The sequence below is a fragment of the Electrona antarctica genome, assembly GCF_951216825.1.
Source record: "Electrona antarctica genome assembly, chromosome: 17".
Taxonomy (NCBI): Eukaryota; Metazoa; Chordata; class Actinopteri; order Myctophiformes; family Myctophidae; genus Electrona; species Electrona antarctica.
The window spans coordinates 23,646,534-23,673,572 of NC_136798.1; the positions used below are offsets into that span (position 1 = coordinate 23,646,534).

A 27,039-nucleotide genomic window follows, 5' to 3' on the forward strand; every position below is an offset into this window, starting at 1 on the left:
ACAATACATAATAAACATAAGAGGGGAGAAGCGAGGCAGTGGGTGCTAGAATCTCATTATAGCTTATTTGAGTTGTGCAGTGTTGCCAGTGTCAGTGTTGCCTTGATGCCACGGTTGCCACCCAACCCGTGCATACAACCCGTGCACACAGGTAGTATGCATACAGTATGTGCACGGCTGTACGCACATGAATGCACATCGAAGGCACCTATTCTCATGCACAATCTTTTGACACACCCATGTGACATTGTGAGTACCTAACCACATTACTTTGTCATGAGCGAGTGTCCTTTGGCTAGGGGAACAAAATGTATTCACCTTTTACTCGCCATCGATTCCCACCCAGATAATTCCCACCCAAGAATCTAGTCATGTCAGACAGGGTTTTAACGAGTATCCCAGGGCTTGCCTGGAATGTTTTCTGATTTAACCACATGAATCCTAGTGTCCCCATTTGGCCAAAATATACAAACATTAGGTGAACATTTGCGAACATTCGCAAAAATAGGCAAGTATTTGGTGAAAATACTGTAGCAGATCTAAAAGCTCACAACTCGTCACAACACGTCTACTCTACACGTCTAGCCTGATGACTGTGATGGTGACAGTATTTTAGCATTTTATCCTGGCAGGAAAGCATGGATAGAGGAAAAAAAGTTTACTCTCACTGCTTTCTTGTGATTAGACAAGAAAGCAGAATTCTACCCAATCTGCGATACCAACGACGCGAACCGCGAAGTACTGACTTCGTCGCTGATCGAGATAGGAGCCATTCTGAACTCCAGGCCTGTGAGCCATGTCTATTTCGGACATCTCCCCATGGGCCGGCCCGATGCTTCGATGCCACCAGTCACCCTGAAGCCGAACTGCTCAGTCGCAAGAGACGGCGACATTCTCAGGTCCTACACCGACCAATCGCTCCTCGTCGAGAATCCTGCCACCAGGACGCGGCCCCCAGAGCATTCTGGCAAATAAGAAAAGTGACGCAGCCGCACCTGAAAATGACGTGAAAAAGAAGTGAACCGCTCCGCAAACCCCGTAGCCACAAGTAGTGAACCAAATGGCTGCACTGGGGGGAGTATTACCACGGATACGGGAAGTAACCTCGGTTACACTCACAGAAAAGATAGCATTGTCTAGACATGTTTATTTATAGAGACATAAATCTATACTGACATAAGCTCTTCTGGAATAGAAGTGTTTATTTTTTTAAAGATTTCGAAAGATATTCAGTGGTGTGTATGTCTCAGCTGCGTTTTGGTGGTAATATTATAGCAAAATACAATTAAGCAATACCTCAAAACATGTCATGGTATATTCATTGTGATTACATCACAGTTAGAGGGCACTGTTGTAATTATCCAGGTAAGCGGCAGGTCATTAATGTGTCATTATAGCTGCTCAGGCCATTGAGCTTTCCTAGCTGGTTCTGATAATGGCACAGATATCTTGCAAAAATATCTGTGCATAGAATCTAAATGTATGCACAGTTTGAAGATTTAAAAGGACACTTTTATCCTGAAATCAGTCATCAAAGCATTTGCTTAATGATGCTTGCTTTATGTTCAAGCAATATGTTAGTTCATTCACGACACAGGAGTCATAGGCCTACATGCCCACAGCTGTAATCAGCCGTCAGATGAATAATTGAATAATTGTCTCTAGTGAGACACGCTTTTCTATACACCAATCACAGCTCATTCTCACAACAAGGCGAACCGTTTAAATAAATCCCCCTGCTACACTGGAACTGGAACCAGTGTTCCAGTGCAGGAGGGGCTTATTACCACTGCCAGTGACCACAGAAGTACCTCCACATTTTCTTTTCACATGTTTTGTACTTTTTGAAATATTTAACTTTAATTTCATAATATAAGTCAAGGGGGCTGTGATGTCATAGACACCTTGCCCACATTTATAGTTACTCCAAATGGACAAAGTTTCATAGACACATCATACTGTAGACTGTAGAGGACTGACATATAGCTTGGCTACATGAAGTCGGCGAACCACATTGGAGCCATGCTGTTTCCATGTATGTGGATCCTGAGATCTAAATAGTTTCATATAGTTAGCCTATAGGAAGACTGCTCTACACACTCCTCTGTATACAGTACACTGTGGATGTTGAAATGTTGTCATTTTGTCAATTGTTCTTTAAACCTTGTGGCATCTGTATAGATTGTAGTCTAAAGTTGTTGTTTTTTCTTACCTGTGTAGAGTGATTAGATATAGATATCACAGCCATGGTGTATGGTTATAAATTCTTCAGTGTGAATGCAGATTCACACTGAAGGCGGCTTGATGCCGAAACGTGTCCATGTTTGCCCGTGCCTTTTCATAAAGAGTACAGCAGGACTTGAGTGCTGCCAATTGTTTGTCTTATACATTGAGTCTTGTTGAGCCGTGCACCTGGTAGTGCACCTGGTAGTGCAGGGGTTCTCAACGTTTTTGGTTGGGGAACCCCGAAAATGCTTTGGCCATGTCTCACGACCCCCGCCCCGCCCCCCTCCCCACCACCAATACAAATTGACCGCTACAATAACCTTAATAATAGAGAAAATACATCATAAATAAATACTGAAACCAGATATGAGCATTAAGGAAAATGTATGCATGCACTAAGTGTACTATGTAAACTCTAAATTTCCATTTTCCAACCATTCAATTCATTCAGTTGCAAAAAAAAGGAAAAAAAATTGGGGACCCCCCCCAAAATAATTTGGGGACCCCCCAAGGGGTCGCGACCCCCAGGTTGAGAACCCCTGAACTAGTGTACAGGACAGAGTTGTTTTGTTTCTACCATTATGCCTGAAGGAGGTCATCAGTGACCGAAACGTTGCTTCTCCTTCAATAAATCTACTCCTGTACCGTGCAGTTCGGCAGTGTGCATGCTTATTATTTTATTATTGATCGCTTCTTCTACTATTATACCATGGCTATATAAACTGCCCTCACCCTGAGACAGAGGGCTGTTATTTTGGTATGTGTAGAAGTATCATTTCCATAACAAAGGAAATGTCTGGTGCTGCACGCCCCAGACAGTGGTTCTTATTAATCCAGTGACCCCTCCTCTTTGGGTAATCAGCTTTAGTTTTGTACTGTGGGGGAGCAGTTAACCATTAATAATTCATATTCTCATAGCATGATGTGTTGTCTTTTTTGCTCTTCTACCAGAGGAATGGCAACTGTGGTTCTAGCATGAGCATTATCAAGCTAAGCTCCAGTCTCGCTCTATAGATTCCAACAAATTCACAGACTCAAAGGCACGTGTCGTTTACACACGCACGCACGTCACACGCACACCCGCAGTCTAATAATAAGCAACCAAAGAAGTCCCCACAAAAACGTCCCTTGTCTGAGTAGACAATGCAATACACTTAAGTTGTGGAAGTGTCTGGAAAGGTAATATCAATATCTAGTTATGTGTAACAAAACCCATTCGCAGTCAAACGTGATTGTGAAGTGTTCAAGTTTTAATTTAAGGTAAAGTAACACTGTGTGCATATATCTTTTCTCATCAAAAAGTATCATCAGAAAATCTGAAGAGAGGTCACGTAAGACCCAACCTAACTTTCAAGATATCAAGATCAATAGTTGTATTTATCAGTTTTTAACCTGAATGTTGATTTATCTTCATCTCTCCGCTATCCTCAATGCTTTGCCTTGGTTGTAAGGCAAGGCCATGGTTCTAAATAAGAATCAGTTCTTAACGTTTTGCCTATAGTAGCTAAATCTGCCATTGATTTGTATCAAACAAGAAACAGGATCGTGTCAAAGGTCGTCAAATGTCTCAATAGAAGAGCAGGGAGACCAAATATAACTACCCCAGTTGTATTATTAAGTTATATTGTATGTATTACCCTAGTATTCCCTAAAAAACAAAACATAATACAGCTTTAGATTAAGGTTAAATAAAAAAAAACAAGTAAAAGATCTAAATTAAGACCTAACTTTCTTTCGCTCAACTCTCCAGACATGCATATGGGACGACACATACGACGGTCCACCTCGCTCAGAGCTACTCCCTTCATTCCCCTGATCAATATGGCAGGGTTTCAACGCTGCCGCACTTCCTCCCAGTCCATCATTCCTCATTAGGCTGTCAGGCTGGTCATCTCAACCCTGCCACACCTGGCTATTGACCCGTCTCCCTCAGAGACGTCCGGCCGTCCATTCGTAAGATTGGTTCGTCACCTTAGCACCATTCCGCGACAGAATATTATCACATGAATCGACCCCACATTGAAAAGGGGGCCAATGTCAAAGAGCCAAAGAGTTTCAAATGGACTTGTGCGATGCTTACAGGTCCATTTGGTTACATTTGTACACTCTCTGCACTGTGGTTATGTGCCTTTACCAACCAACTGTTCACACCCGTGTATGTCCAGAATACCCTGCAGTATATGTAGTGAATGAAGACGGCATGGACTCTGGGTTTACTCAGCGTAAAAATGTCCAAACATTTCAAGTTTGGATTCTATAAATTGATGACATGTTTTCGCTATTGATCGTACAACGAAGTACAGTATATAGGGCAGGGTTCCCCAATAGGCGGCCCGCGGAGCGCCCCCTTGTGGCCCCGGAAGAAAAAAAACTCGGCCCCCAGCCGGGTACCCTAGTCAAAATATGGCCCTCGAGGAAAATGAATTGGGGAACCCTGGGGTAAGTGGTGGCTAACCTTAATTTTCAAGAGAGTTGAAAGGCTTTGTGGTGTGTGTGTGTGTGTGTGTGTGTGTGTGTGTCACACAACACAAGGGCCTGTCACAATTATTACAATCACCTGATTATTTTATTATTTGAGCTAATTGCAATTATTTTGCATAATCGTTACAATCATTTTCCATTCTTCTGTTTAAAGATTAGCTGGAGTTACCAGTATTATTATTTCCACATCATTGTCCATGCTCTTTTAACCACTTGTGCTGTGCAGTGTTAGCTCCGTCTCTCTCTGACCTCGTCTATGACCCGAGGGAGGTCTCTGTAGAGGTCCATGCACATTTCTGATGAGGTTTGCTTATGTGACATCAAGTGGCTGGCATTCATAGCATTGGAAGCAATCTTGTGTAGACACCGTCACCGCCCAGGGCCTTGTCCTGGTTGTCTCGGGTTTCTGAGCCCCGTACAGCAGTACTGACCTCACTGTAGCCACGAACAGCAGCCTCTTGAGGTCATCTCTCATGTCTTTATTTATTTATTATTTGTCTCCTCATTCCATTCAAGATATTCCAGGCAAGTGCCCTTGGGACATCATTATATAATGATATTTTATTGACAGATACGTATCAATGTACATGGCATGCTCTATAGAGAGGTGTCAATGAGATCCTGTTCCGTCTAAGCAGGACATAATGCACCAAGACAATTGTGATAAAAGAGTTAAGTCCTTGACTACCTCGAGCACCTTACTATGGCAGTGGCAATGGTTGTCCTCCATGTAAAATGTTACTTACTTTTACATTTTTCAATTTCAATTTTTCAATTTCCCCGCACTATTGGGGAATGACTGGTGTATTTATTTATTTTTCCCGACCGGCGCTGGTGGTGTCTCTAGCACCGTTCCATTTGATTGCGCAATCATCGTTGTGTATTGGCTGCCGCTGCATGCTTGCCTCTCACTGCGATGATCATTCTGGCTCTCTAGTCTCAACTGATCAAGATGTCAGACAGCATACAATTCATCGTTCATTGTATGCTGGCTGTAGGTGAGCTGCTTCTGCTATGATAGACAGGCTGACCAGAGATCAGATTACTGCAGCAAGCAATATGGGGACAAAGTTATGAGTGTAAGTGAAAGCCGAGAGGAAAGCACACGCACAAAACACATCAAACCTCTGGGGAATCAATGGTGTGATCATGGATTAGGCTACTTTACTTATTCATCAAGGTGAAAACACGAGATTTAATTCCATTCGGTGCCACGGATGCGGCTCCACTCGGATATCAGAACCAATTTCAGCTAGGGGTCCATTACTAAGGTTTGGATCCGTCACCGTCATAAAGAGCTCTATTGTCTAATACGTTCATTATTTATTCTGAATTCGTTATTACCAAGTGATGTTTATATGCAATCCAATATTTATTGTACAGTAATTCTTCCAACTTTCATGAGTAGACCTACATGCTTGAATGTCCCTTAAAAAGAAAGTCAGAAAACTACTCTATTTACAATCTGGACTTTAACCAGAGCTTAGTGCTTATAGCTAGTTAATTCCGAGGAGGACTCATCCATTTGGATACACTCTTCGGAGCTACAGTACACGAAAACAAACAGTGAACGTCATGATGTCGACTTTTTCTTCTTCTCCCTTTCTGAAAAACAACAAGATGATGGAGCTTCTGCCAAAAACTAATTTCGCCCACTTCTTGTAACTGTAAACCAGTACATGTGACAATAAAGTTGATTCTTGTTAGAAACCAAAATGGTCTAGACTGTAACACTAATGGAGCCAAATGGATGGGTTAATTTGATTTAACACTGATGATTTTACTGATTAGATTGGGGACTACCGGAAAAAAAATCGTAACCAAAAGACATATTGCATATCAAACTGGGAGTCCTTGAAAGGTTGAGGAATCACTGGAAAATCACTTGGTGCTGATGGCAACTAATCGAGCAGGAAACTGGTCCGGCAGTGATGGATAACCTCTGCAACTTAATGGTCTCAATTGATAGTGGTGTGTGTGTGTGTGTGTGTGTGTGTGTGTGTGTGTGTGTGTGTGTGTGTGTGTGTGTGTGTGTGTGTGTGTGTGTGTGTGTGTGCATGCGTGCGTGTAGGGGGATGGCAGAGCTGGTAATCCATGATATCCATTGTCATGTCATCTCCATTGTTATAACACCTCTTCAATCTCCCCCCCCCCCCTAATAAGGAGGATTCCCCCATACACAAGGACATGTATTCTCTTCCCAAGAGCAATTGTTAAAGGAGAGTCCTTTCTTGTTTCTTTAATCTAGCCTTCCTCTTGGGGCTGTGATGACTTTTCCAATATCACTGCATTTCTGCAATTAATTGTATAGTCTTCGGCTGAATGCTTAACACAAAGCATGCCAAGAACGCAAAGTCTTATTTTTAGCCCGTTTGCCTCGTGTGTCAAAACGAGAAATCTCATTTTGGATTAATGTCATTACTTGCGCAAGCAGAGCGTGCAAGTAATAGTTTTCGTCCATGTCGCCGTTTGATGCGTATGCGCCGTGCCAGCGTATGACGTAATGACGTAAGGGGCATTACCTTTAATCCTCCCGACACTAAAACATATAGTCATTACGTCACCATCGGAAACCAATTACACCCTGGCATTGGGTCCTTTAATCCACATCTTTATTACGTCATCATTGAGAGCTAGTTGTACCAGTTATACCCTGACGTCATATGCTGCTACGATACATACGCATCAAACGGGGCGCAAAGTAACCACAGTATACCGCTAATCAACTTACAAATTACATATACATAGAGGCATTTCCTTTCCACCTTTCACCTTTCCTTTAATCCACCCGACACTGATCGACATATACGTCACCATCGAAAGCCGATTAATCCACATCTTTATTACGTCATCATTGAGAGCTAGTTATACCAGTTATACCTGTCATATGCTGCTACGATACATAAGCATCAAACGGGGCGCAGAGTAACCACAGTATACCGCAAATCAACTGTTAGACAGCCTACATCTGAATCCTGGCAAAGTTCTCTGGCAAAGTACCGGAGTTTCGCCACTAGATGGTGGCATGTAATTGGTTAAGTTTATACCCTGTCGTACAATGGTGACACACGTAGCCGATATTGTACGACAAAATATTCGAAGTACAAGCTCATATTGGTTGTGAGCTTGTAGATCGGCTATTTGGTCTATTTTCTTTATAAAAATCACACCCGTGTGAAGTAAGGGGCGCCCTTATAATCATACATCATGATCATACAGTACATCATCTCATTCTGGCCAATCACAATTTACGTCCTCACTTTCATCATCAATGTGTGCAATGTTTGTGTTTACACTATGATGTAAAATTATCCATTCATTGTCATGGGAATTTAATGTTTGTGTAGGACAAAGTTTCCACAGGTCCTGGGCCTGGTGAGAGCAGGAGTGGACCTGGACCTAGGAGGGGCCCGGACAGGAGTCAACCCACAGAGCCTAGTCCTTCCACGCGCCAGAATTTGGTTCTCCCAGTCCCGGCAGAGTAGTTCCGGAGCAACGGATTGTGTGGCCTTGCTCATTCCCTGATGGACTGATCGAGGGTAGCTACTGGGACGTAAATCGGGATTTGATCAACCCCCCGGCTGGGTCGCCTGAGTGAGGGGTATGATGTTGGTAGACCCGAAACCCCGTTGACCTCAGGAAACATCACTAAGGAGTAAGGATACGTCCCAGGTGCATCCATGTGATGTATTTTTTTGTTATAGTTATTATATTTATAGTGACTCATGAAATGAAATGAAATGATTACTATATTTACCCAGGGTATCTGGGCTAAGCTCAAGAACTTGTTTCCAGCCAGGCCCTGCTCATAGAACACATTTCATCGTAGTGGTTCAATGCCTTGTTCAAGGGCACTTCAGCGGTGGTAATTTTAACGTGTCGGACCGCTGATTCGAACTGGCGACCTTCCGGTATCAAGACCGCTCCGCTATCCGTTCGGCCACCGCTGCCACTCATAGGAATAGACTATGTGACAACCGGGTATACGTCCCAGGTGCATCCATGCGATGTATTTTTTTGTTGTTGTGGACACACACTAAAAGCTGGACATAGGAGGGGCCCCTCAAAAAACAGTGATTTTTGCCCTCCTATTCCCAGCTTTCCGAGTTTGTATGATGAACACAAACATTGGCTTGTGATTGGCTGATCACCCCATAGCGATGATTTGATTGGCTGAGCAAAGTACATACAAAATAAAAGTGGGCAGAAAAGTGAAGACGCTAAAAGTCATTGCAAATGTGGCACAAACGCCAGGAGCTGCTGGGAAATCGTCTGCTTCCCCAAGCCCTCCAGAGCAAACAGACTGGCGGGTGAAAATCAGAAACAATATACACACCGCCCCAAGTCAAATACATACACTGTCTGATTATACTGTCAGGTTGCCTGACCTGCTCTCAACACACATGCCCTTGTGTCCCCACACATGCACACCAAACTAACTAAATCCACATGCACTCTCCTATGCAGGCGTGCGCGCACACGTCCACACTCCACTTCTGCAGAACAAAAACAGCATGTTTTTACCTAATATTCATTATTGAGTTGTGTTCTTAAAAGGCAGAGCCATTATATCTCCAATGCACCAGCATCAGCTGCACTGCTTCATACAGAGAAAGCCAGTAGTGGTGGAAGGGGGGAAGTCGGTGTTTGCCTGACAGCTCGTCTATAAAAGATTAATTCATTTTAGCCGAGAAATATCTTGGCTAAAATGTATTAATCTTTTGAAGATGCTCGATCCATAGAGTTATAGGCCTATTGAAGTCTATGTATGTCAATCAAATGAACCCCCCGCAGCCTTTCTTTTTCAGCAGAAAATATGCTGTAACACAGACCTGACTCCGCTGGGTTCACCCACCACACAGACTGAAATTATGCATTATGAAATTGACAATGAAGAGTTTGTTTTTAGTTCAATGTTTGTTTTAAAAACACCATTGACAATGATGGGAAAATGTATGTTGCCAACACAAACATTAAATGCCATTAACAATAAAGACATTTTAATGTTTGTTTTGTCACCATTTTGTTTTACATCACCTAATCAACATGAGTTAGACTTTAATATATTAGCGCCCCTCACTTCACACGGGTGTGATTTTTAAATTTTTGCCAGGTGAAGCCCGGCTTATGATCTCTGCTGTTGGCTATGAGGACCTTATGGTGACTTTTGCGGGAGTCTGACCCAATACTCTGAAACGCCACCTAAGCCAATGGAAGTCTGACCCCAGTCACCCCATATACCATTGAAGTGAATAGCGGGGGGCGGGCCTGTCGCTCCTCATCCGCTCTCTATATTATAACTATGGCCTCAAAAGGGGGACAGAAGCGCAACAGAGAACGCTTGTTTCACCTAGCTGTTAATGATACACGTGTCATTCTTGTTTTATGTCGGCTCCACTCGGATCTCAGAACCAATGTCAGCCAGGGGTCCATGACAAATGGACATGGGCATTTAATTGTAGAGCATTGTGGCTTGAGGTGGAGGGACACTGGACAGGAGAATTATGATTGGCTAGTGCAGATTACATGGGCCAGACAGACAGCTTGCACCTGATTGGCTAGTTCGTGGACACACCTTACATGGGATACACATTACATAGCCGCGAGGGACAATGGGTCTGAGCTTGATCCACAAATATGACATTAAATGAGTTCCTTGGCCTGCTGGCACCGTGTACAAGAAATACAAGGCTGATCGCCCCGGCCCAGAAGATTGGAAGATTAGCTGCAGACATTCACACAGAGAGTAACACAGACAGACTGCAGTGATTTCAATATTTCTGTCCAGCGGGGATAATAAAAAATGAGGAGGCAGCAAATGTTCGGTACAATAAAGAATGATGATGAAAACAAAGAGATTGGAAGCAAAGACATTTAATGTTAAATCAGAAAACAGTATTATTACCTCTAACCTACTGTGACAGTGGATTTTTCCAATAAAGGTTAGTTGCATGTTATGGATCTGTCTGTCTCTGAAGAAGACAAAGACCCGTTAAGGGTCGAAACGTTGTGTCTTATGCTTTGATAAACTGCCTTCCTTTTTCAATGTACATATCTTTTGTTCAGCACCTGTCTAATTGTTTTGAGATGTGCGTGCTTCCCTTTGGACTCTGTGTCTGTCTGTCTCGGTCTTGGCTTTCTCCTATTTATGCACATAGAGCAAAGAAATTAAATTAATTTATTATAACCCGATGTCATTCATGAATTAAGAATTGCCTGTTCATTACCAACTTCAAACGCCAAACCAAATTATCAGCAACTCCGGCACCATATTTAAAACCTTCAGCATACGCGTTTGCGCGCACGCACGCATGCACGCACGCACACACGCACGCACACGAAAATAACCAAGCCTGTCACTTCTCTTGTCTTTATGATGGGGCCATTTGTTCCCTTTGAGTCAAATTATAAATAATGGGTGTACTGTATATGTGTTGTATAATGGTATAGTTGGTGCTTTAACAGAGAGCTCTCTCTACAGTTATATGGGGGTCATCCCTATGTTCCACAGGTTCTATGTTCCCCAGGTGCTGTGTTCCCCACTTACCTTAGGGTTTAGGGTTAGCGTTAGGTTTCTGGTTTAAGGACAGTGTTTTGTACTATACAGTTCTATGTATACGAATGTTTGTTTTTGCCATCTTTGTTGAAGAGTCTGAGCAATTATGTTTTATTTTATTTTATGATAGTGTTCATTTTTAGTTGGCTAAGACTAGATCGTTTAAGTAGCCTAGGCAGGCCTAAAGTTCAATGGATTATTCAAAGACTGAGCTTAAATTTGAATTTGCTACTAAAAGTAACACTAAGACTAAGTTGCTAAAATACTTTTAGTCTTACTAGAATTACTAAAATGACTAGGTTAGGTTTCTGGTTAGGTTTAGATTTATTCTACGTGGGGAACAAAGAACCTTTTTTGCATGCTGGGGAACATAGGTACGCTCAGTATGTACTGTACCTTAATGAGTCTGAAGAGCTTGCGTCAATCAGAAGAGCATGCTTGCAATCCCATTCCCAAAGTAAACAAGCAGTACAATATTGGTTTATTGGTTTGGTTGGAATGAGATATAGAATCGAGCAGAGACAGAATGCAGAGGTTAGGGAGTGAAAAACAACAATTGAGCTGCGTTGAAGAACACATTAAGTGGTGAAGAGAAGGCAGGCATGCCGTGCAAGATTGATTGGGGCGTGCAGAACGAAAGACAGAGTAATGTTGGGTTCAGAGAAGACGACGCTAATGGAAAAACCATGTGTGTGTGGAGCAGCTTCCGTATCATCCATCAGTTAAGCCTGGTCTCTTTTGTGTGCGTGCATGCATGTGTACGCTGTGTGTGCCGTGTGTGTGTCGTGTGTGCCGTGTGTGCTGTGTGTGTGTGTGTGTGTGCGCGCGTGTGGGTCCGAGCGGTCTAATGGACCCAGAGCACATAGGGAGCGTGCTTGACAAAAGTTCACATCCATTAATCATAACCTGCTGCTTAGCACAGAGACCTCTGCTACGTTGCTTCTCACCACCTCCCACCCTCAAGTCATAGTTACTCTACCTCTGACCACCTTCAGTGGTGGAAAGGAACTACTCAAGCACATTTACTCAAGTACTGTACTTGACTATACTTTAAGACAAATAAAATGTCCACACTTTTAGAGCAAATCCGTAGTCAAAATGAGGACTTAATTACCTATCATCATTAGATGTCCCAAAAATGTAATAAACTAGAGGTTCTGGCCGTTACGCGGCCCTCAAATCTAGTAACCTATAGGCTTGCACACTGTTACACGAAGTAACGACATCTGTAGCCAGTCACAGCGCTGATATCCACGGGAAAATTTGGAAATACTCCAGTAAACATAATGTCAATGGCAGTCAATGTGTTTTAAGTATAGTACTTGAGTAATGTACTTTCCACCACCTCTGGTATAGGGGTTAAGAGTCTTGCTGACTCGACGGACACATAGCCTTAGACTGGGCAGACCAGGGGCAAACTAGTCACCTTCCCATTCCCAGATGGCCTATCCACCCATCAGCTAACAGCCGCTGTATAGCCACCACTGATGCATTGTTTTTGTTTTCTGAAGAAGAACAGCAACTAAGGGGTTTAATACTGTACCATTAATCAATCAATCAAATGGGTAAATAGCATCAACGTGTCTGCATCAGTATTGCGTTCATAAGACCATACTTTTAGACAACAAGCAAACGCATTCTGCTGCCCGATTGTGGATTTGAAATAGGCTGGTTCTGACTCCAATTATGGTGGAGCAAGAGGCTGCAGTCAACCATTTAAAGGTAGCGTAGACAACATTTCACACACACACACACACACACACACACACACACACACACACACACACACACACACACACACACACACACACACACACACACACACACACACACACACACACACACACACACACACACACACACACACACACACACACACACACACACACACACACACACACACACACACACACACACACACACACACACACACACACACACACACACACACACACACCTCCGACAGGTATATCAAAGTGATTGCCGTCTTTGATGCATTCAATGAAACTAGCATAGACACTCGTATGGCTCAATCAATCAACTCAGTGATTAACCCATTTGAAGTACAAAGGGATCAATTAAGAGTTCCTGCTGAGCTCCCTTGGCCCCTGAATTGTAAGGTATCCTGAATTTCTCCAGATGTCTGGCCAATCAATCTCCCTGTAAAAATACACCACAATATTACTTTTACTGCCAGTGTCAAAAGGTTATAGAAAAAGCTCTATAGAAATGTCAGGTATTCTTTTTTCGCAGTCGAACAAGGAAGATAGATAGACCAAGCCTTAATATTGTTGGTCTTTCCTTTAGAGAGAAAAAAAAACAAGATGTCAGTGAGAGTGAGTAGCTACATTTTCCTACACAATGAAAATGCACTTTTGACACTCTGACAGCAAGAGATCAGGCAGACCCAAAGGCACAACAGAATCAGTATAGAAAAGTTTCTGAAACAGTGTGTGTGATATGGACAACAGCTGCAAGCAACTGCCAAACAAAAATCAAACCAAGCATAAGAACACTGCACGTTGAGATTATTCATTCACCAGTTTGGTGTGTGCATCTCCACAGGTGTACATGATGTACTGTACAATTGCGCATGTGTGCAACTGTGCATGTATGCGTGCATGCACCCGCTGCCTGTCACATTGTAGCAGTAAGTGACTAAGCACATCTATTCAGGTACAGCTGCCCGCAAATAACATGCAGGGCTCATCACAAGAGTGCAGGTTCGGTAACCTCAGCCTAATCAAGTCACGGGGAATGGGAGAGGCTAATTGGAAAGTTTTAATTATAGAGCTTTAGATGATGTGATGATAGCACTTGTCACGCTGCAAAAACTTCTCTGCTCAGCTGGGCGTTTTTTTCTCTCTCTTTTTTTGCTGTTTTCCCAATTCCCAGGAGTGTTTTTTAAATTTTTCTTTCATTCTATTAATTGTGGCTGACAGACAGTATTGTGTAGTAGTGTAGTTGAGAAGGAGAAGGTGGCTGTGTGGCAGTGGAAAGTGTCTTCTGCATGTGTGAGGGAGCCCAGTTACAGTTGGGTGCCACCGATATTGTCCCTCAAAATTTTAAAAAATCCTTCTAAATCCTCCAGTTTTCTGAAATAAATATTTTCACGATTTTTCAAAAATAGCAGACCTACAAGCTCGTAGCGCGCCACTCGGTGGCGTGCTATGAGCTTGTAGATCTGCTATTTTTCAATAGCTAAATTATAACATAATGTTTAAAACACCAAAAGGGGTTCCCGCCCAAAATGGGTTAACTGTCCTTTTGCGCAGATCACGCAAACCTCAGCAAAAAGAAAAGGACAATATCGATGGCCTCCAACTGTACACTGAAATGAGTCCACGCTCGATTTATTCATGAAATTCTGACAACCACAGCGTCTAAGGGCTTTTGAATAAAGTCACTGGCTTTGTTATGCTAGTGTCTGCAAAGAAATACTGAGTTTTTTGTTTTGTTTTTTAATATATGTTTATTGGTAGCGGGTTTCAACAATTTAAGTTTAGTTTGAACATACCATTTTTGGACAGATCCCGATCACCGATTGTTCTTCTCATGATCGGCCGATACCGATCGTGTGAGTCAGAGGAAAATTTTAATATTTCCAAAATTATTATATGTCAAAACACACGTCAAAACTGTTCCTGTGTGATGCGGAGGAAGGGGACAATGTTTAGGCCTGTCACAAAGTGATAGTATACTATATATCTGATTGACATTTATACCACTTAAATGGTGTAAAAGTTCGGTTTCTCCAGATAGGGTAAATTGCCGATCACCGTTTGGAGTGAATATTGGCCGATATGGCAGACTAACTAATTCTAATTCTAATTCTACCAAATGAACTCAGAAGAGAAATAGGGACGGATGGACCATCCCTCTGACCATCCGTCCGTGTGTCCGTCCCTCTGTCACAAAATGTAGTGCTCCTTGACCTGTATTATCTTGAATGACTTGGGTGATTATGACTCAATCCATCTCCGCAACCAGCTGACACATGCGTGTGTGTGTGTGTGTGTGTGTGTGTGGGGGGGGTATGTTTGATAATGATAATGCAGGTATAAAAAAAAATACAAAAGGACTACAAAAAAACTGGTATTTGTTTTGTTCACCTATACTTTGATGTTCGCACACTACACTGTAGTAACTACAGTATGGGTTTGTCCCTGAAGCAAACAGCTTAAGCCTTAATTAATCTCACATTTATTCATGGTGTAATAGGGATTAACATATTGTTTTGTTAGCAAAACAATGATGCAGGCATTTTTAGGTTGTAATGAGAAGCACTGCAGACCGCCCCCCTCTTATCTTTGGCAGAAATTAGAAAGGGTGCAACATCAAAGGACCTCAGTTTAATGGACCTACAAATTCACAAATTCGAATGACTATTTAAACACACACAAACACGGACCCATGCACACACATAAAGCAAAGCAAAGTTACTATATTTACCCAGGGTATCTGGGCTAAAGCTCAAGAACTTGTTTCCAGCCAGGCCCTGCTCATAGAACATTTCATGGTAGTGGTTCAATGCCTTGCTCAAGGGCACTTCAGCGGTGGTAATTTTAACGTGTCGGACCGCTGATTCGAACTGGCGACCTTCCGGTATCAAGACCGCTCCGCAATCCGTTCGGCCACCGCTGCCACTAAACATACATGTACAGACTAGAGATCCACATGCACACATACACATTCAAAGAAACACACTCATATGCAAGTGTGCACGCTCAATCAAGGAGAGGGAGAGAGACAGAGCAACTTTAAGTTGGCAGAGAATACATTTTTGCAAGGTGAATGATACAAATATAATAAATATACCTGCTGCCATCTATTGTGCTAACTGCTAATAGTGTGTACAATAGTGTGACAACACCTCAGGTGTTCCCTCTTATAGTTTCCCACCAGAGACACCGTTATGCCTAATTTAGGTGATGCTTAATTTATGCTCTGCCGCACAACAGTGTCATGCATGCATTGGGATTTAGAATGATGAGCCACTAGTGTCTCCGTTTCCACTGCAGGGAAGGATATGCCCCGTCTAATAAAACCTTGAGGCGCATCAAATAGTATGCAGAAGGGAAAAAGTTACATATTTTGTAAAGATTCACGATATAATCTGTAGCATAACAAAATCGGCCATAAAAATGCCATATCAGTATCGAATCTGTCTCAAAATAATAACAGCTCAGATGGGGATCCGTGCACATTTGCATATGAATTTGGGGGTCCTTGACATACAATTTACAAATGCAATTTAGGCATTTAGCACACGCTCTTAATCCAGAGCGATTTACAGACAAGAACCACTTTATTAAACAACATTAGGAAGCAAGCCCAAATAAGTAACTTTATATTGTTGTATTGTGCTTTCTGCTTTGACAATGTAAACGTATGTTTTCTCATGCCAATAAAGCCCATTGAATTGAATTGAATTGAATTGAATTGAGTGTGTGTGTCAAGGGGGGGCATGTGCAGGTATATTTTCTCATCTCAACTCAGAGTCATCGGTAACTCATCTGTCAACTGAAGCTCTGAGTGGTGCACTACGACAAGTCTGGTCCCCTCTGTCTCGCTCTGTCCTCTGTCTGTTTTTCCACTGGCTCTCATCGTTGTTTAGCTCCCTGTCACTGTCTCTCTCACCGTCTATCTTGTCTGTCTCTCTCTGCCTCCGTCTCCCCTTCCATTTCTCTATTTGCATCTATGTCTATTTGTCTGTCTGCCTTTCTGGCTCTATGGTTCTGTCTCACTTTTCCTGTTCATCAGTCTGTTCCTCTTTTGTGTCTGTCTGTCTGTCTGTCTGTCTGTAACAGCCCTAGCCCTACCCCCTGTCTCTTCAAACAGTGAGCTGTATACGTAACTGAGAAAGGTCACTACCACTGATACAGAGTCAACAGTCTCACAAAAGTGTTAACAGACTCTCCCTCACAGGATTATGGTGGTAACACAGGCATGTAAACAACTTGTTACGCAATATACATGTGAGTGGGTATAGACTAGAGCAAGGCTATTACACCTGCCGATGTCAAGAGAATACTGAACAGTTTGGGCGTTATGAAAAGTGCATGAGGGCACATAAAGCACAGCTTCTGTTTCACACGTGCAAGTGTACTGTAGAGAATATCTCTGATTAGTAGGCGCACCAGACAGACAGACAGACAGACAGACAGCTGGATGAAGCTGGAACAGAATCTGACAAAGGCAGTGAATATTAATTCACACATTCACACATCTACTGTATCAGCCTCCACAGAAGCAGCATTTTCTCCCTTCAAACTCATGGATCACAGCCTATACGGATGATGGAATCAAGCAGGGCATAAATTAGCATCTCCCATCAGCCACCACACATCACCACGTCGTTGCTGAAGATGGATTATTCACTGGCCATGACGCATGGTATCATGAAACGGGGTCATGAATAAATTCCCCAGCGTCTGTACGTACATATTTACAAGGTAGCCCTTACGCATAGATGCAAATTTACTACAAGCCAGCGCACACACGCATGTGTGTGTGTGTGTGTGTGTGTGTGTGAGTGAGTGAGTGTGTGTGTGTGTGCATGCGTGCGTGCGTGTGTGTTGATCATCTCAGCTTAGCTAGGCGTGTTACACTTATTACAATCATTAAAGATAATTTCAATTACTTTGCTTAATGATGACATTGTCATCGTTTCCATGTTGAAACATTTTCATATATTTTCCCAAAAATTCAAAATGAGCAGATTGGCAATTTCTAATAGTATAAAATTATTAAATATGGCCTATTTTGGGTACATATTTATTTTGATTATTGGTACCAGTCACTGTCAGTACAGCACAGTTTATTTAAGCACATCTGCCAAGACTGCCATGTGCAATATTTGTTTATGTTTATGCAATGTAAAATCACGATCGTGACAGCCCTATGTATTGGTCGGGACATCAAACTCGCATTTTGGCCTCTCCCTCTTCATTGTCATTCTGCAGGTGTGGCTGTTGTGTGCGATGGGAGATACTCTCCCAATCCCAGACACATCCCCGCTGGATCCTCAAGCTTCACTGCACTGAGGCAGACTGCATGCGCACACGCACACACACAGTAAAATCCCAAGTCGTAATCTAACCCTGAGAGTTACAAATGGATACAAAATCATTTTGGATAGGATTTTACTGTGAATCGAGAAGAGACAAAATGTTCTCTCTCTGTTTGTGTGTGTGTGTGTGTGTGTGTGTGTAGGCTGCAAGACTCCAACTAAAGCTATCCATTTGATTTTGTTATCATCCGCTGGGTTTTTCATATACAGTTTAATTTGCCTCCCCAGACAATAGAATATCAAACTAAATGACAATACATTCCACTTTCACAGACAGCATGAATGCATTAGTCGTATTAGGATCATCTGTCCCCATCATTATCCATTATTCTGCAATAATAATTGGGCCCATATTCTCACAAGCTTCAGTCCCCTTTTCACGTCTGTGAAAAACAATTTCATCGATCACATTTAATCTGATTACTGAAATCTCATTAAATGACAAATGTATTGCTCCTACCTTGACCAATGTGTACCACAGCGCATATGTGTCTGTGTACATGCGTGTGTATTTCTGTCTATGAGGGAGACAGTGTGTGTGTGTGTGTGTGTGTGTGTGTGTGTGTGTGTGTGTGTGTGTGTGTGTGTGTGTGTGTGTGTGTGTGTGTGTGTGTTGAGGGGGGTCCTCTTAAAGATCAGATCACTCAACATCACTCCTGTCTGCTCTTTCAACCACATTCATTCAATTTCACCTGCCACCGTTTTCCATTCATCTTTTCTTCCCTCACTCGCTCCTTAAATCTGCCCCGTCTTTGTCATTCTCTTCCCCTCTCTTTTCATCATTCTGTCCCCATCTATCGTCCCTCTCTTTTTCTGTCTCCCCCGGTCTCTCTCTCTCTCTCTCTCTTTATCTTCTACTCTCCATCCATCTTTGACGTCCCCCCCAGTGTCAACCGCCGCCCTGTGTCACTCCTCCCTTGTTGTGCCCTCTCTATCGACCCCCCCAACCCTCCCCCCCATCTCTTGCCCTCACATCTTCTGCCCGCTGGAGGTTTGGGGAGTGGTAACATCAATCTGGTGCTCACTAGCACCAGGCTAGTGCGTGTTTCATGTACAAACACAGGACTCTACACATGTTTGTTTGTGTTGGTAGTGTCGGACCACGCAAGCACGCCACATGTTAGGCAAGAGTTTTATTTGTCAATTTTTCATGCTAGCCTCCAATATCATTTTTCATATTTCATCAGTTAATAATGAATATAACTAAAATGTAGAATAACAATGTACAGTACTGTAAATGGTCATTGATTTATTATTCACACTGCCGAAACAACATAATAAAAAATTTGTCTTAGTGTTTTCCCCCCTAATAAAGTTGTTTTATTTGTTTTCTCATGCCCCCTATACAGTTGAGTATTCATATAGACACTGAAGACACTTCATATAGGCACTTGCTGCACTTAATTATCTGTTGGATTTGGATATTAACTATTAAGTAGCCTTTGATTTAAAAACAAACATAACTAGAAAAAGTGCCCTTCTGGGCACAGGTCTCCACCAGGAGGATAGGATTGTGTGTGTGATGTTTGGCAAAATGTTTAGGAGCAATATAAACGTGTGTGTGTGTGTGTGACGCGGCTTGACCTGTTGTAGCGCCACCATGAGGCTGATTTGAAAACTGTCAAGTGGCATTTCTTCCAAAGCCTAGTGGGAATATGCATGCACAGTTTCACCACAATCGGACGCTGCGTTGAGTAGTTGTGGCGATTTGTACAAAGCGGGTACAAAGCGGGCTACTCCTGAAAAGTTTAGAAGCCAATCGTAGCCCATGAGGGTGGATTATGAGAAATCAAACAAACCTGTCTTGATCACATGACTATGAAGAGCATGTGTACCGATTTGCGTGAAATTTGGATAAAATCTGAAGGAGTAATATTAGAAAATGTGTTTTACATATGTCAGCCTCCTGGTGGCGCTATAAAGAGCAGATGTGAAAAATTCCAGGCAAAGGTTTTTCCTTGGCCTCTAGGGAGTTGGCATACAAAGTTATCCACAGATCCGTGCAGTTAGAGGTAAAAACACTTTTCGGCCAGTTATAGCGCCACCATGAGGCTGAGTTGAAAATGTTCATGTGGCATTTCCTCCTCGGCCTAGTGGGAATGTGCGTGCACAATTTCACGGAAATCACACAATGTGTTCATGATTTGCAGCATTTTGTTTGAAACTGAGCACTCCTGCGAACTTTGGAAGCCAATCTTAGCCAATCAGGATGGAGTCTGAGAAATCTGAAAGACCTGTTTCGTTGAATGGCTCTAGAGAGACTGTGTACCAATTTGCGTGATGTTTGGACAAAATCTGTAGGTGTATTGTCCAAAAACTTGTTTTGCACAAAGCGGCCTCCTGATCCTAATGACAGCAACAGAAGCTTGTGACAAGACTCCCTGCTGTGAAGTGAAACACAAATAATATTTGTGAACAGATTGGCATTCTAAAAATGCTGTTACATCTCTCTGCCTCTACTACTCTCTCATTTTCAAGTCCCTATATCTCTAACTGCACTTCTCACCAACCAATCTCTGCCTACCTCTTTCATTGTGCACCTCTGTCTCCTGTTCCCCCCCCCCCAGCCCACCCTCTCTATCTGTCTTCGGTCATTTATCACTGCAGACAGGAGCCGATGGTCCCTCCGGGCCCCTACGGTATCTTCACGGTGAGGGGCCCCACTGCATGCTGGGAGGAAATATCCACTCATGAAACACCAGGACACTCTGAGTGCCTCCGTTCCCCATATAGTGCTCTCACTCTGTACAGAGATGTTGCAGGTTGTCGCTGTCGGGTAGAAACCTTGTATGTCCCAACACAGTTACTTTTGAGGAAATGGGGAAAAAATAAGTTCCAATATACTGTAGTTATTATTTAATCACACGCTCTTGTTGATATTTGTCAATGGTTCAATATTTATACATATAAAAAACACAGGGCAGACAATGAAAACATTGAAATATGGAGATACAAGGTTTCTTCCCGCCAGCAATGAGGTGTCCAATTGTTGCTCCAGACAAGGGGGCGATAAGCAGACGTTTGTGTGTCTGTCTGTCTGTCTGTCTGTCTGTCTGTCACAGCTCAAAGGTCAAAGTAACTGTGGCCCTCACATGTTCGTTAAATTCCATCGTTCGTTAAATTCCATCATTAATTATACTTGGATAGACACGGATTAAAACAGCAACGGGTTGGGAGTCATACTGTATAACCGCGATGCAGTATTTCTAGAATGTTCTGTAGATGGATATGCATTTGGTATCGGTCCACTGATAATATCTGACGATATGGGACTACTGTGGATATATGTATATCGGTATCAGATATCAGATATCAGATATCAGGTATCAGATCTGCTTGTTCAAAAATATCTGTCATGGGTCAAAAATCTCATACCGGTTAGCCTTTTTGGTAATCATTATGAATGCATGCAACGCAACCATCAATACAAAGTGAGATGCTGACCGAGAGCCTCCACACTCCAAACCTTCTGGCAGGGATATTGCCAACAGCCCCCCCGCTGCTTATGAAATCACAGAGCAATACTCTCCGTTTCTCTCTCTGATCATCTGTTATAATGAAACACAGCGGGTGAACTGAGAGTGACTATAGGCCTATATCCACAAGTCATGGAATGTGGATCTAAGCACAATTAAGTTTTCCTCTGTGTGAGTTTTGCCTCCCGGCTCACTCTCCTCAGCTATAGAAATTGCTCATGGAAAGGTTTTCAAAAATAGCAGCGTGCTTGATCTAATGTCCATGTCGGTACATTTAAATTTGTTTCTACAGGTTTTTAAGTATAGATCATTTCCATGAGGCAAAATACAATATTAAATGGTTTCCATTGAAACTGAGCCTGGTGACAAGAGGTTAATGAAACAGTATCTCAACCATAATCTGACTCCGCCAGATGGTGTCAGGTTAACTCAACCATAGACGAAGAGAAATGTAGCACGAGTCACTGTCACCGTATATAAAATCAAAAATAAATCTTTCTAGAATGATGTCTTCTGCTCCTTCAAACCGTGAACAAAGCGAGATGACGAGTTACATACTTGCCATGTTGAATAACACTGTGTTTACAAACAGATGCATGCTGTATGGGCGCATTTGGCGGTGCTCGGACCATAGATATTAAAAATCACACCGGTGTGAAGTGAGGGGCGCTAATATATTAAAGTCTAACTCATGTTGCTATAATTAGGTGATGTAATGATGATGTAAAACAAACAGTGTCAAAACAAACATTAAATTATCTTTATTGTAAAGACATATTGTGCCATAAAATTTGACACGCACCCCAGAGCCGGAAGTGATAGTACTCATATAGTGTTTGTTCAGTAACAGGAGTCTCCATGTCTCTCCAGCTTTTTATTAAACCATAAAATGCATTTTCATAGTCGGGATACCAGTTTTATCCAATCAGGATTGAGAACGCAGTCAGGATACAGATTAAACAAGTGTAATTGTAAGTGATGACACAAAGAAATGAGCAGACAAAATTGGAACTGGAACACTATACAAATATAAGCTGATAAGCGACTCTCTTCTGATTGCCTATACTTTTATCACCTACCTGAAAATGTATTTTCTGTTTATTAAAGAGCTGGAGAGACTGGGAGACTCCTGTAACTGAACAAACACTCTATAGCAATGATTACTATCAGAATATAGTGATTTAACCTTTTGACAAAAAAAACGTTTTGTTTTAACCAAAAAACTTTTTGTTTTAACCCCAAGCTCCCAGAGTGGCTGGCCAACGTTCAAGCCGCCCCACTCTACTGGCCAAAGCTGGGACTGCAAGGCAGGCGGTTTTGCCCGTGCAACCGAAGATTTGGTGTCCAAATGCGTAAATAGAGCGTTCTTCCAGGTCCTTCAAACGCCACTGAGCAACTGAAATGAATAGCTGGGGGCGGGGTTGTCCGGTTACTGTATATATATATAACTCTATGGTTAACCCCAATGGCTGTGAAGTGACACCAGACGGTCCTCTTACCTTTCTGTAGACTATCATGTTCGGGGAGTCATCGTCTGGGTCCATGCTGCTCATGGACTTCATGGAGAGCAAGGACCTGGTCGAGGTGGTCTGCACACTATCCTTGGTCTCCTCGGGTTCCACGGGGCCCTCAGTGGCCCCTGGAATACTCTGCTCCTCCTCCTCCCTCTGCTCCGACTGCTCCATCTGCTGAGTAGCCTCAGCCATAGCGTTGATTTCTGTTGTTTTCTCTCCCTCTAATTATCTCTCCCACTTCCCTTGTTAGTCCCTTGTCTGTCGTCAGCCCGTCCCTGCTTCCTCTGTCTGGCGTTCCTTACACTCTTCTCCGTCTGCCCCCCCCCCCTCCTTCACGTCTTCTGGTCCTTTGTGGTCACCGGCAGCTGTAGAGAGAGAGGGACCAGTTAAGATACTGTAGATCGGTACATCTCAGATCTCACCATTGCCTGCATGTTAACATTTCTCATCCGTCAACACAGCTTTTTCGGGTTGCTTTTTGTAGTTTGTCACTGGGGAAGAGAGGGACACATCAACAACAACATGTACCATATTATGCGTGTCTCTACACTACTTCTATATACTTTTTACTCTTCTCTCAAAATTTCACCACAGTGTCAGTCCTGGCAACAATAGATACCATGGCATCATACCAAATTATTGCTACATCATCATACAATACTGTAACTGAATGTTATCTGCTGAAAAATCTATAGGCAGCGCCAGTGACATAATCAATACTACTGTAAACGACTATGACCTGTAAACATGGCTTACATGAGGGTGATGGCAAAAGACTGGTGGATAAAAAAAATAAAACAATGGCATGTCCCATCTTCTACTAGAGCAGCTTACAGTACATCATCACCCCAACATCACCCCAGTGTTTCAAACAAGGAGAAACACACATGGTACAAACATCCCCCACAGCATTAAGCATGTACCCACCTGATTCAAACAGGGCAAAATAAATCACTAAAGCATTTGGTATTGCCGCGGATATGAGACCCTGCTCTGTAGTGCAAAATACAGGCGTTATGAACATGCATAATGTAATTCTGCCCCATTACACGGTTCCTTCACAAGCCCATTTAAAAACAGAATTGTTCATGTTGTTAGAATTTGTTCATTCAATGTTTTATAAGCAGCTGTTTTGGTTTTAAATACTGTACGCAGCTAAGAAGACACAGCAGAAGATGGGTCAAGTAATAGCTTCATCATTCATCAAAGGACATTTTTCTGGCATTTCTACTTTTTTGCTAGTCTACATTACGTTCAGCAGGTTTCCACCAGGCAGGGTGGCCCTACCAGGCGTCTGATGCAGCCGTCAGGACACAAGGAAGCTGTGTGGGAAATAGACGTTGCTGTACGACATATGTGGAGTTGCGTATAGTGAACAAAAGTAGTGTAGAGAAGTGTTATAGGCCAAAAATGTGAGGCGGGCTGTTAAGACCAGCATAGGCCAACATCATGCAGGTTCTTTCTTGGCCTACTGGGAGTTTCACACTAAGTGGACAGTACACTGCGTTCCTGATTTGTGCCATTTCATGCAAAATGGGCCTCTCCTGCAAACATTGAAAGCAAATCATAGCCATCGAAATGGCATTTGAAAAATACTGCACATCTCTACCACCTGTTTCTCTTTCTCTGTGCCTGTCTGTTTCATCCAGTGTTCAGGCACTTAGGGGTGTGCGTTCACGTCTGACCCTCTGACACCTGTCGAAATACTGATATCTGAGGAGCACCAACGCAAGTGAATGACCGGAACAGAACAAGAGGATGCATCATTGCAAACTACTGGAGGTTACGTGAGAGGTGGACTGGAGGAGTGGAGATGAGACTGAGGAGAGGAGATTCAAGATACAAGAAGTTGTATTTGCCCCTGACGTATACAGGTACAAGCAGCGCAATGATGTTGAGACTTGTCCTGCAGATTGTGCTACATCTAACAATAAATGCGCCACCTCTCTGTATGTCTGTAATCTGAATTCCACGTAACCCGAGAAATGTGGGCATAAAAGGGACACAGACATAATAACTGGGTGGGGCATACATTTCCAACTTGCATCGTTCCTCCGTCCTCTTATCTTATCTTATCTGGACAGGTCCCAAATCCAGATCACCCCTAGATCTCCATATCACAATGATGTTCTGACATCACAACCGACCTCAGCCGACCTCAGCCTTTATTAGCCAATTACAAAACACCTGATCACCCCCCTAACGGGCACTGATCACCGACTCTCTCCTGATTGGCTTGAAAATTTGTCACCTACCTGAAAATGTTTATTAAAGAGCTGGAGAGACTCCTGTTACTGAACAAACACTCTAGTCTATAGCAATTCTATCAGAATATAGTGATTTAACCTTTTGACAAAAAAACTTTTTGTCACTTACCCTACCTTTAATCCCATGCCCCCAGAGCGGCTGGCCAACGTTGAAGCCACCCCACTCTACTAGCCACTGGAACTGCAAGGCAGACTGTTCACAATGATATTCTGACATCACATGCTCTATATTAGCCAATTATTGATCACACCTGACGGGCACTGTTCTAGTACATACAACAAAAACATGTTAAAACAGGAACATTTAGAATGTCTAAATTATACAAAATAAAGAATAATATGAATATACAGTGATAGGGCTATATGCTAATACTTAGGGTCTTAGACAGGCACAGTCGGATAGGTCCGGAGATAATGTGTACTGATTTTTGTGATATTTGGACAAAATTTGTAGGAGGAGCAAAACGTGTTTTTAGAAGAAAATTCTAAATGGCGGAAATGTATCCTGAAGGAAATGGGCGTGGCCTATATGAGGAGTTGTGGCATGACCCAAGGAATCCAGGGGAAAATAAATGTACAGCCTACGGTTCAAGAGTTATAAGGCGAAACATAAAGTGGGCTGTTATAGCGCCACCATGAGGCCGACTGATGTAATTCTTTTCAAATTCATTTTTTGAGGGGCGCGCCGCTAGCCCCTCCTATATTCAGCTATAGTGTAGATTATTGTCCTAAGAAACTGAAAAATGAATGGAGCTAGAATTTACGCCATATGTGTCTGAGCTAATCGGCTATTTTTGTGTTAACAAAACATTAAATGCCATTAACAATGAATGGAGAAGTCATAAGTGGACGAGCAAATCGCCTATTTTGTCTCTTCTTTTTGTTTTACATCATGAAGATGTATGATGAGAGCGCCCCTCACATCACATGGGTGTGATTCTTTTTTAATATTATGAATCTCCTCTCAAAGTTTTTTAACTATAGCACTCAGAGAAAGAAATACTTGAATGTGAGCTTTCACATTTTCCCATTCAAGTCAGTAGGAAATGGGCTCTATGAAGCCAACACTACCGCATTCAGTTTGGGCCGCCGGAACGCTTCCGGTCGGCAGAAACTCATTCACTGTCACCGTCTCCACACCTTAGCGCAAAACGGTCTTAAGCTGCGCACTTCTTAAGCTGCGCGCAGTTTAAATTCTGAGTTTTTAGACAGCTGGTGGATTGAAATTAAGCTCCACCTCCGCGGAAGACTTGAGCGGAGGAGAGCGTTTCCGGGAATCTGGCCGTCGCGCAAGAATTCCGCGGAGGTGGAGCTTAATTTCCATCCACCAGCTGTCTAAAAACTCAAGCTTTAAGCTGCGCGCAGCCGAGAACGTGCGCAGCTCTTTTCATAGTGTGGCAACAGCTTGTGAACGTACGGTCGTGATTTTGTAGGAATAAAGTTCAGT

At 42.7% G+C, this 27,039-nt stretch overlaps 1 protein-coding gene across 2 annotated transcripts in view; it reads right to left on the bottom strand.

Moving 5' to 3' along the window:
- Nucleotides 1-27,039, bottom strand: part of LOC306940347 (regulator of G-protein signaling 6-like) — a 124,099-nt gene that overhangs the window by 90,510 nt on the left and 6,550 nt on the right. For both annotated transcript variants that reach the window (XM_079525369.1, XM_079525368.1), the window contains exon 2: nt 23,311-23,690. In XM_079525369.1, coding sequence (XP_079381495.1) covers nt 23,311-23,517 — 207 coding nt within the window. In that variant the 5' untranslated portion in view covers nt 23,518-23,690. The remainder of the gene's footprint in view (nt 1-23,310; nt 23,691-27,039) is intronic.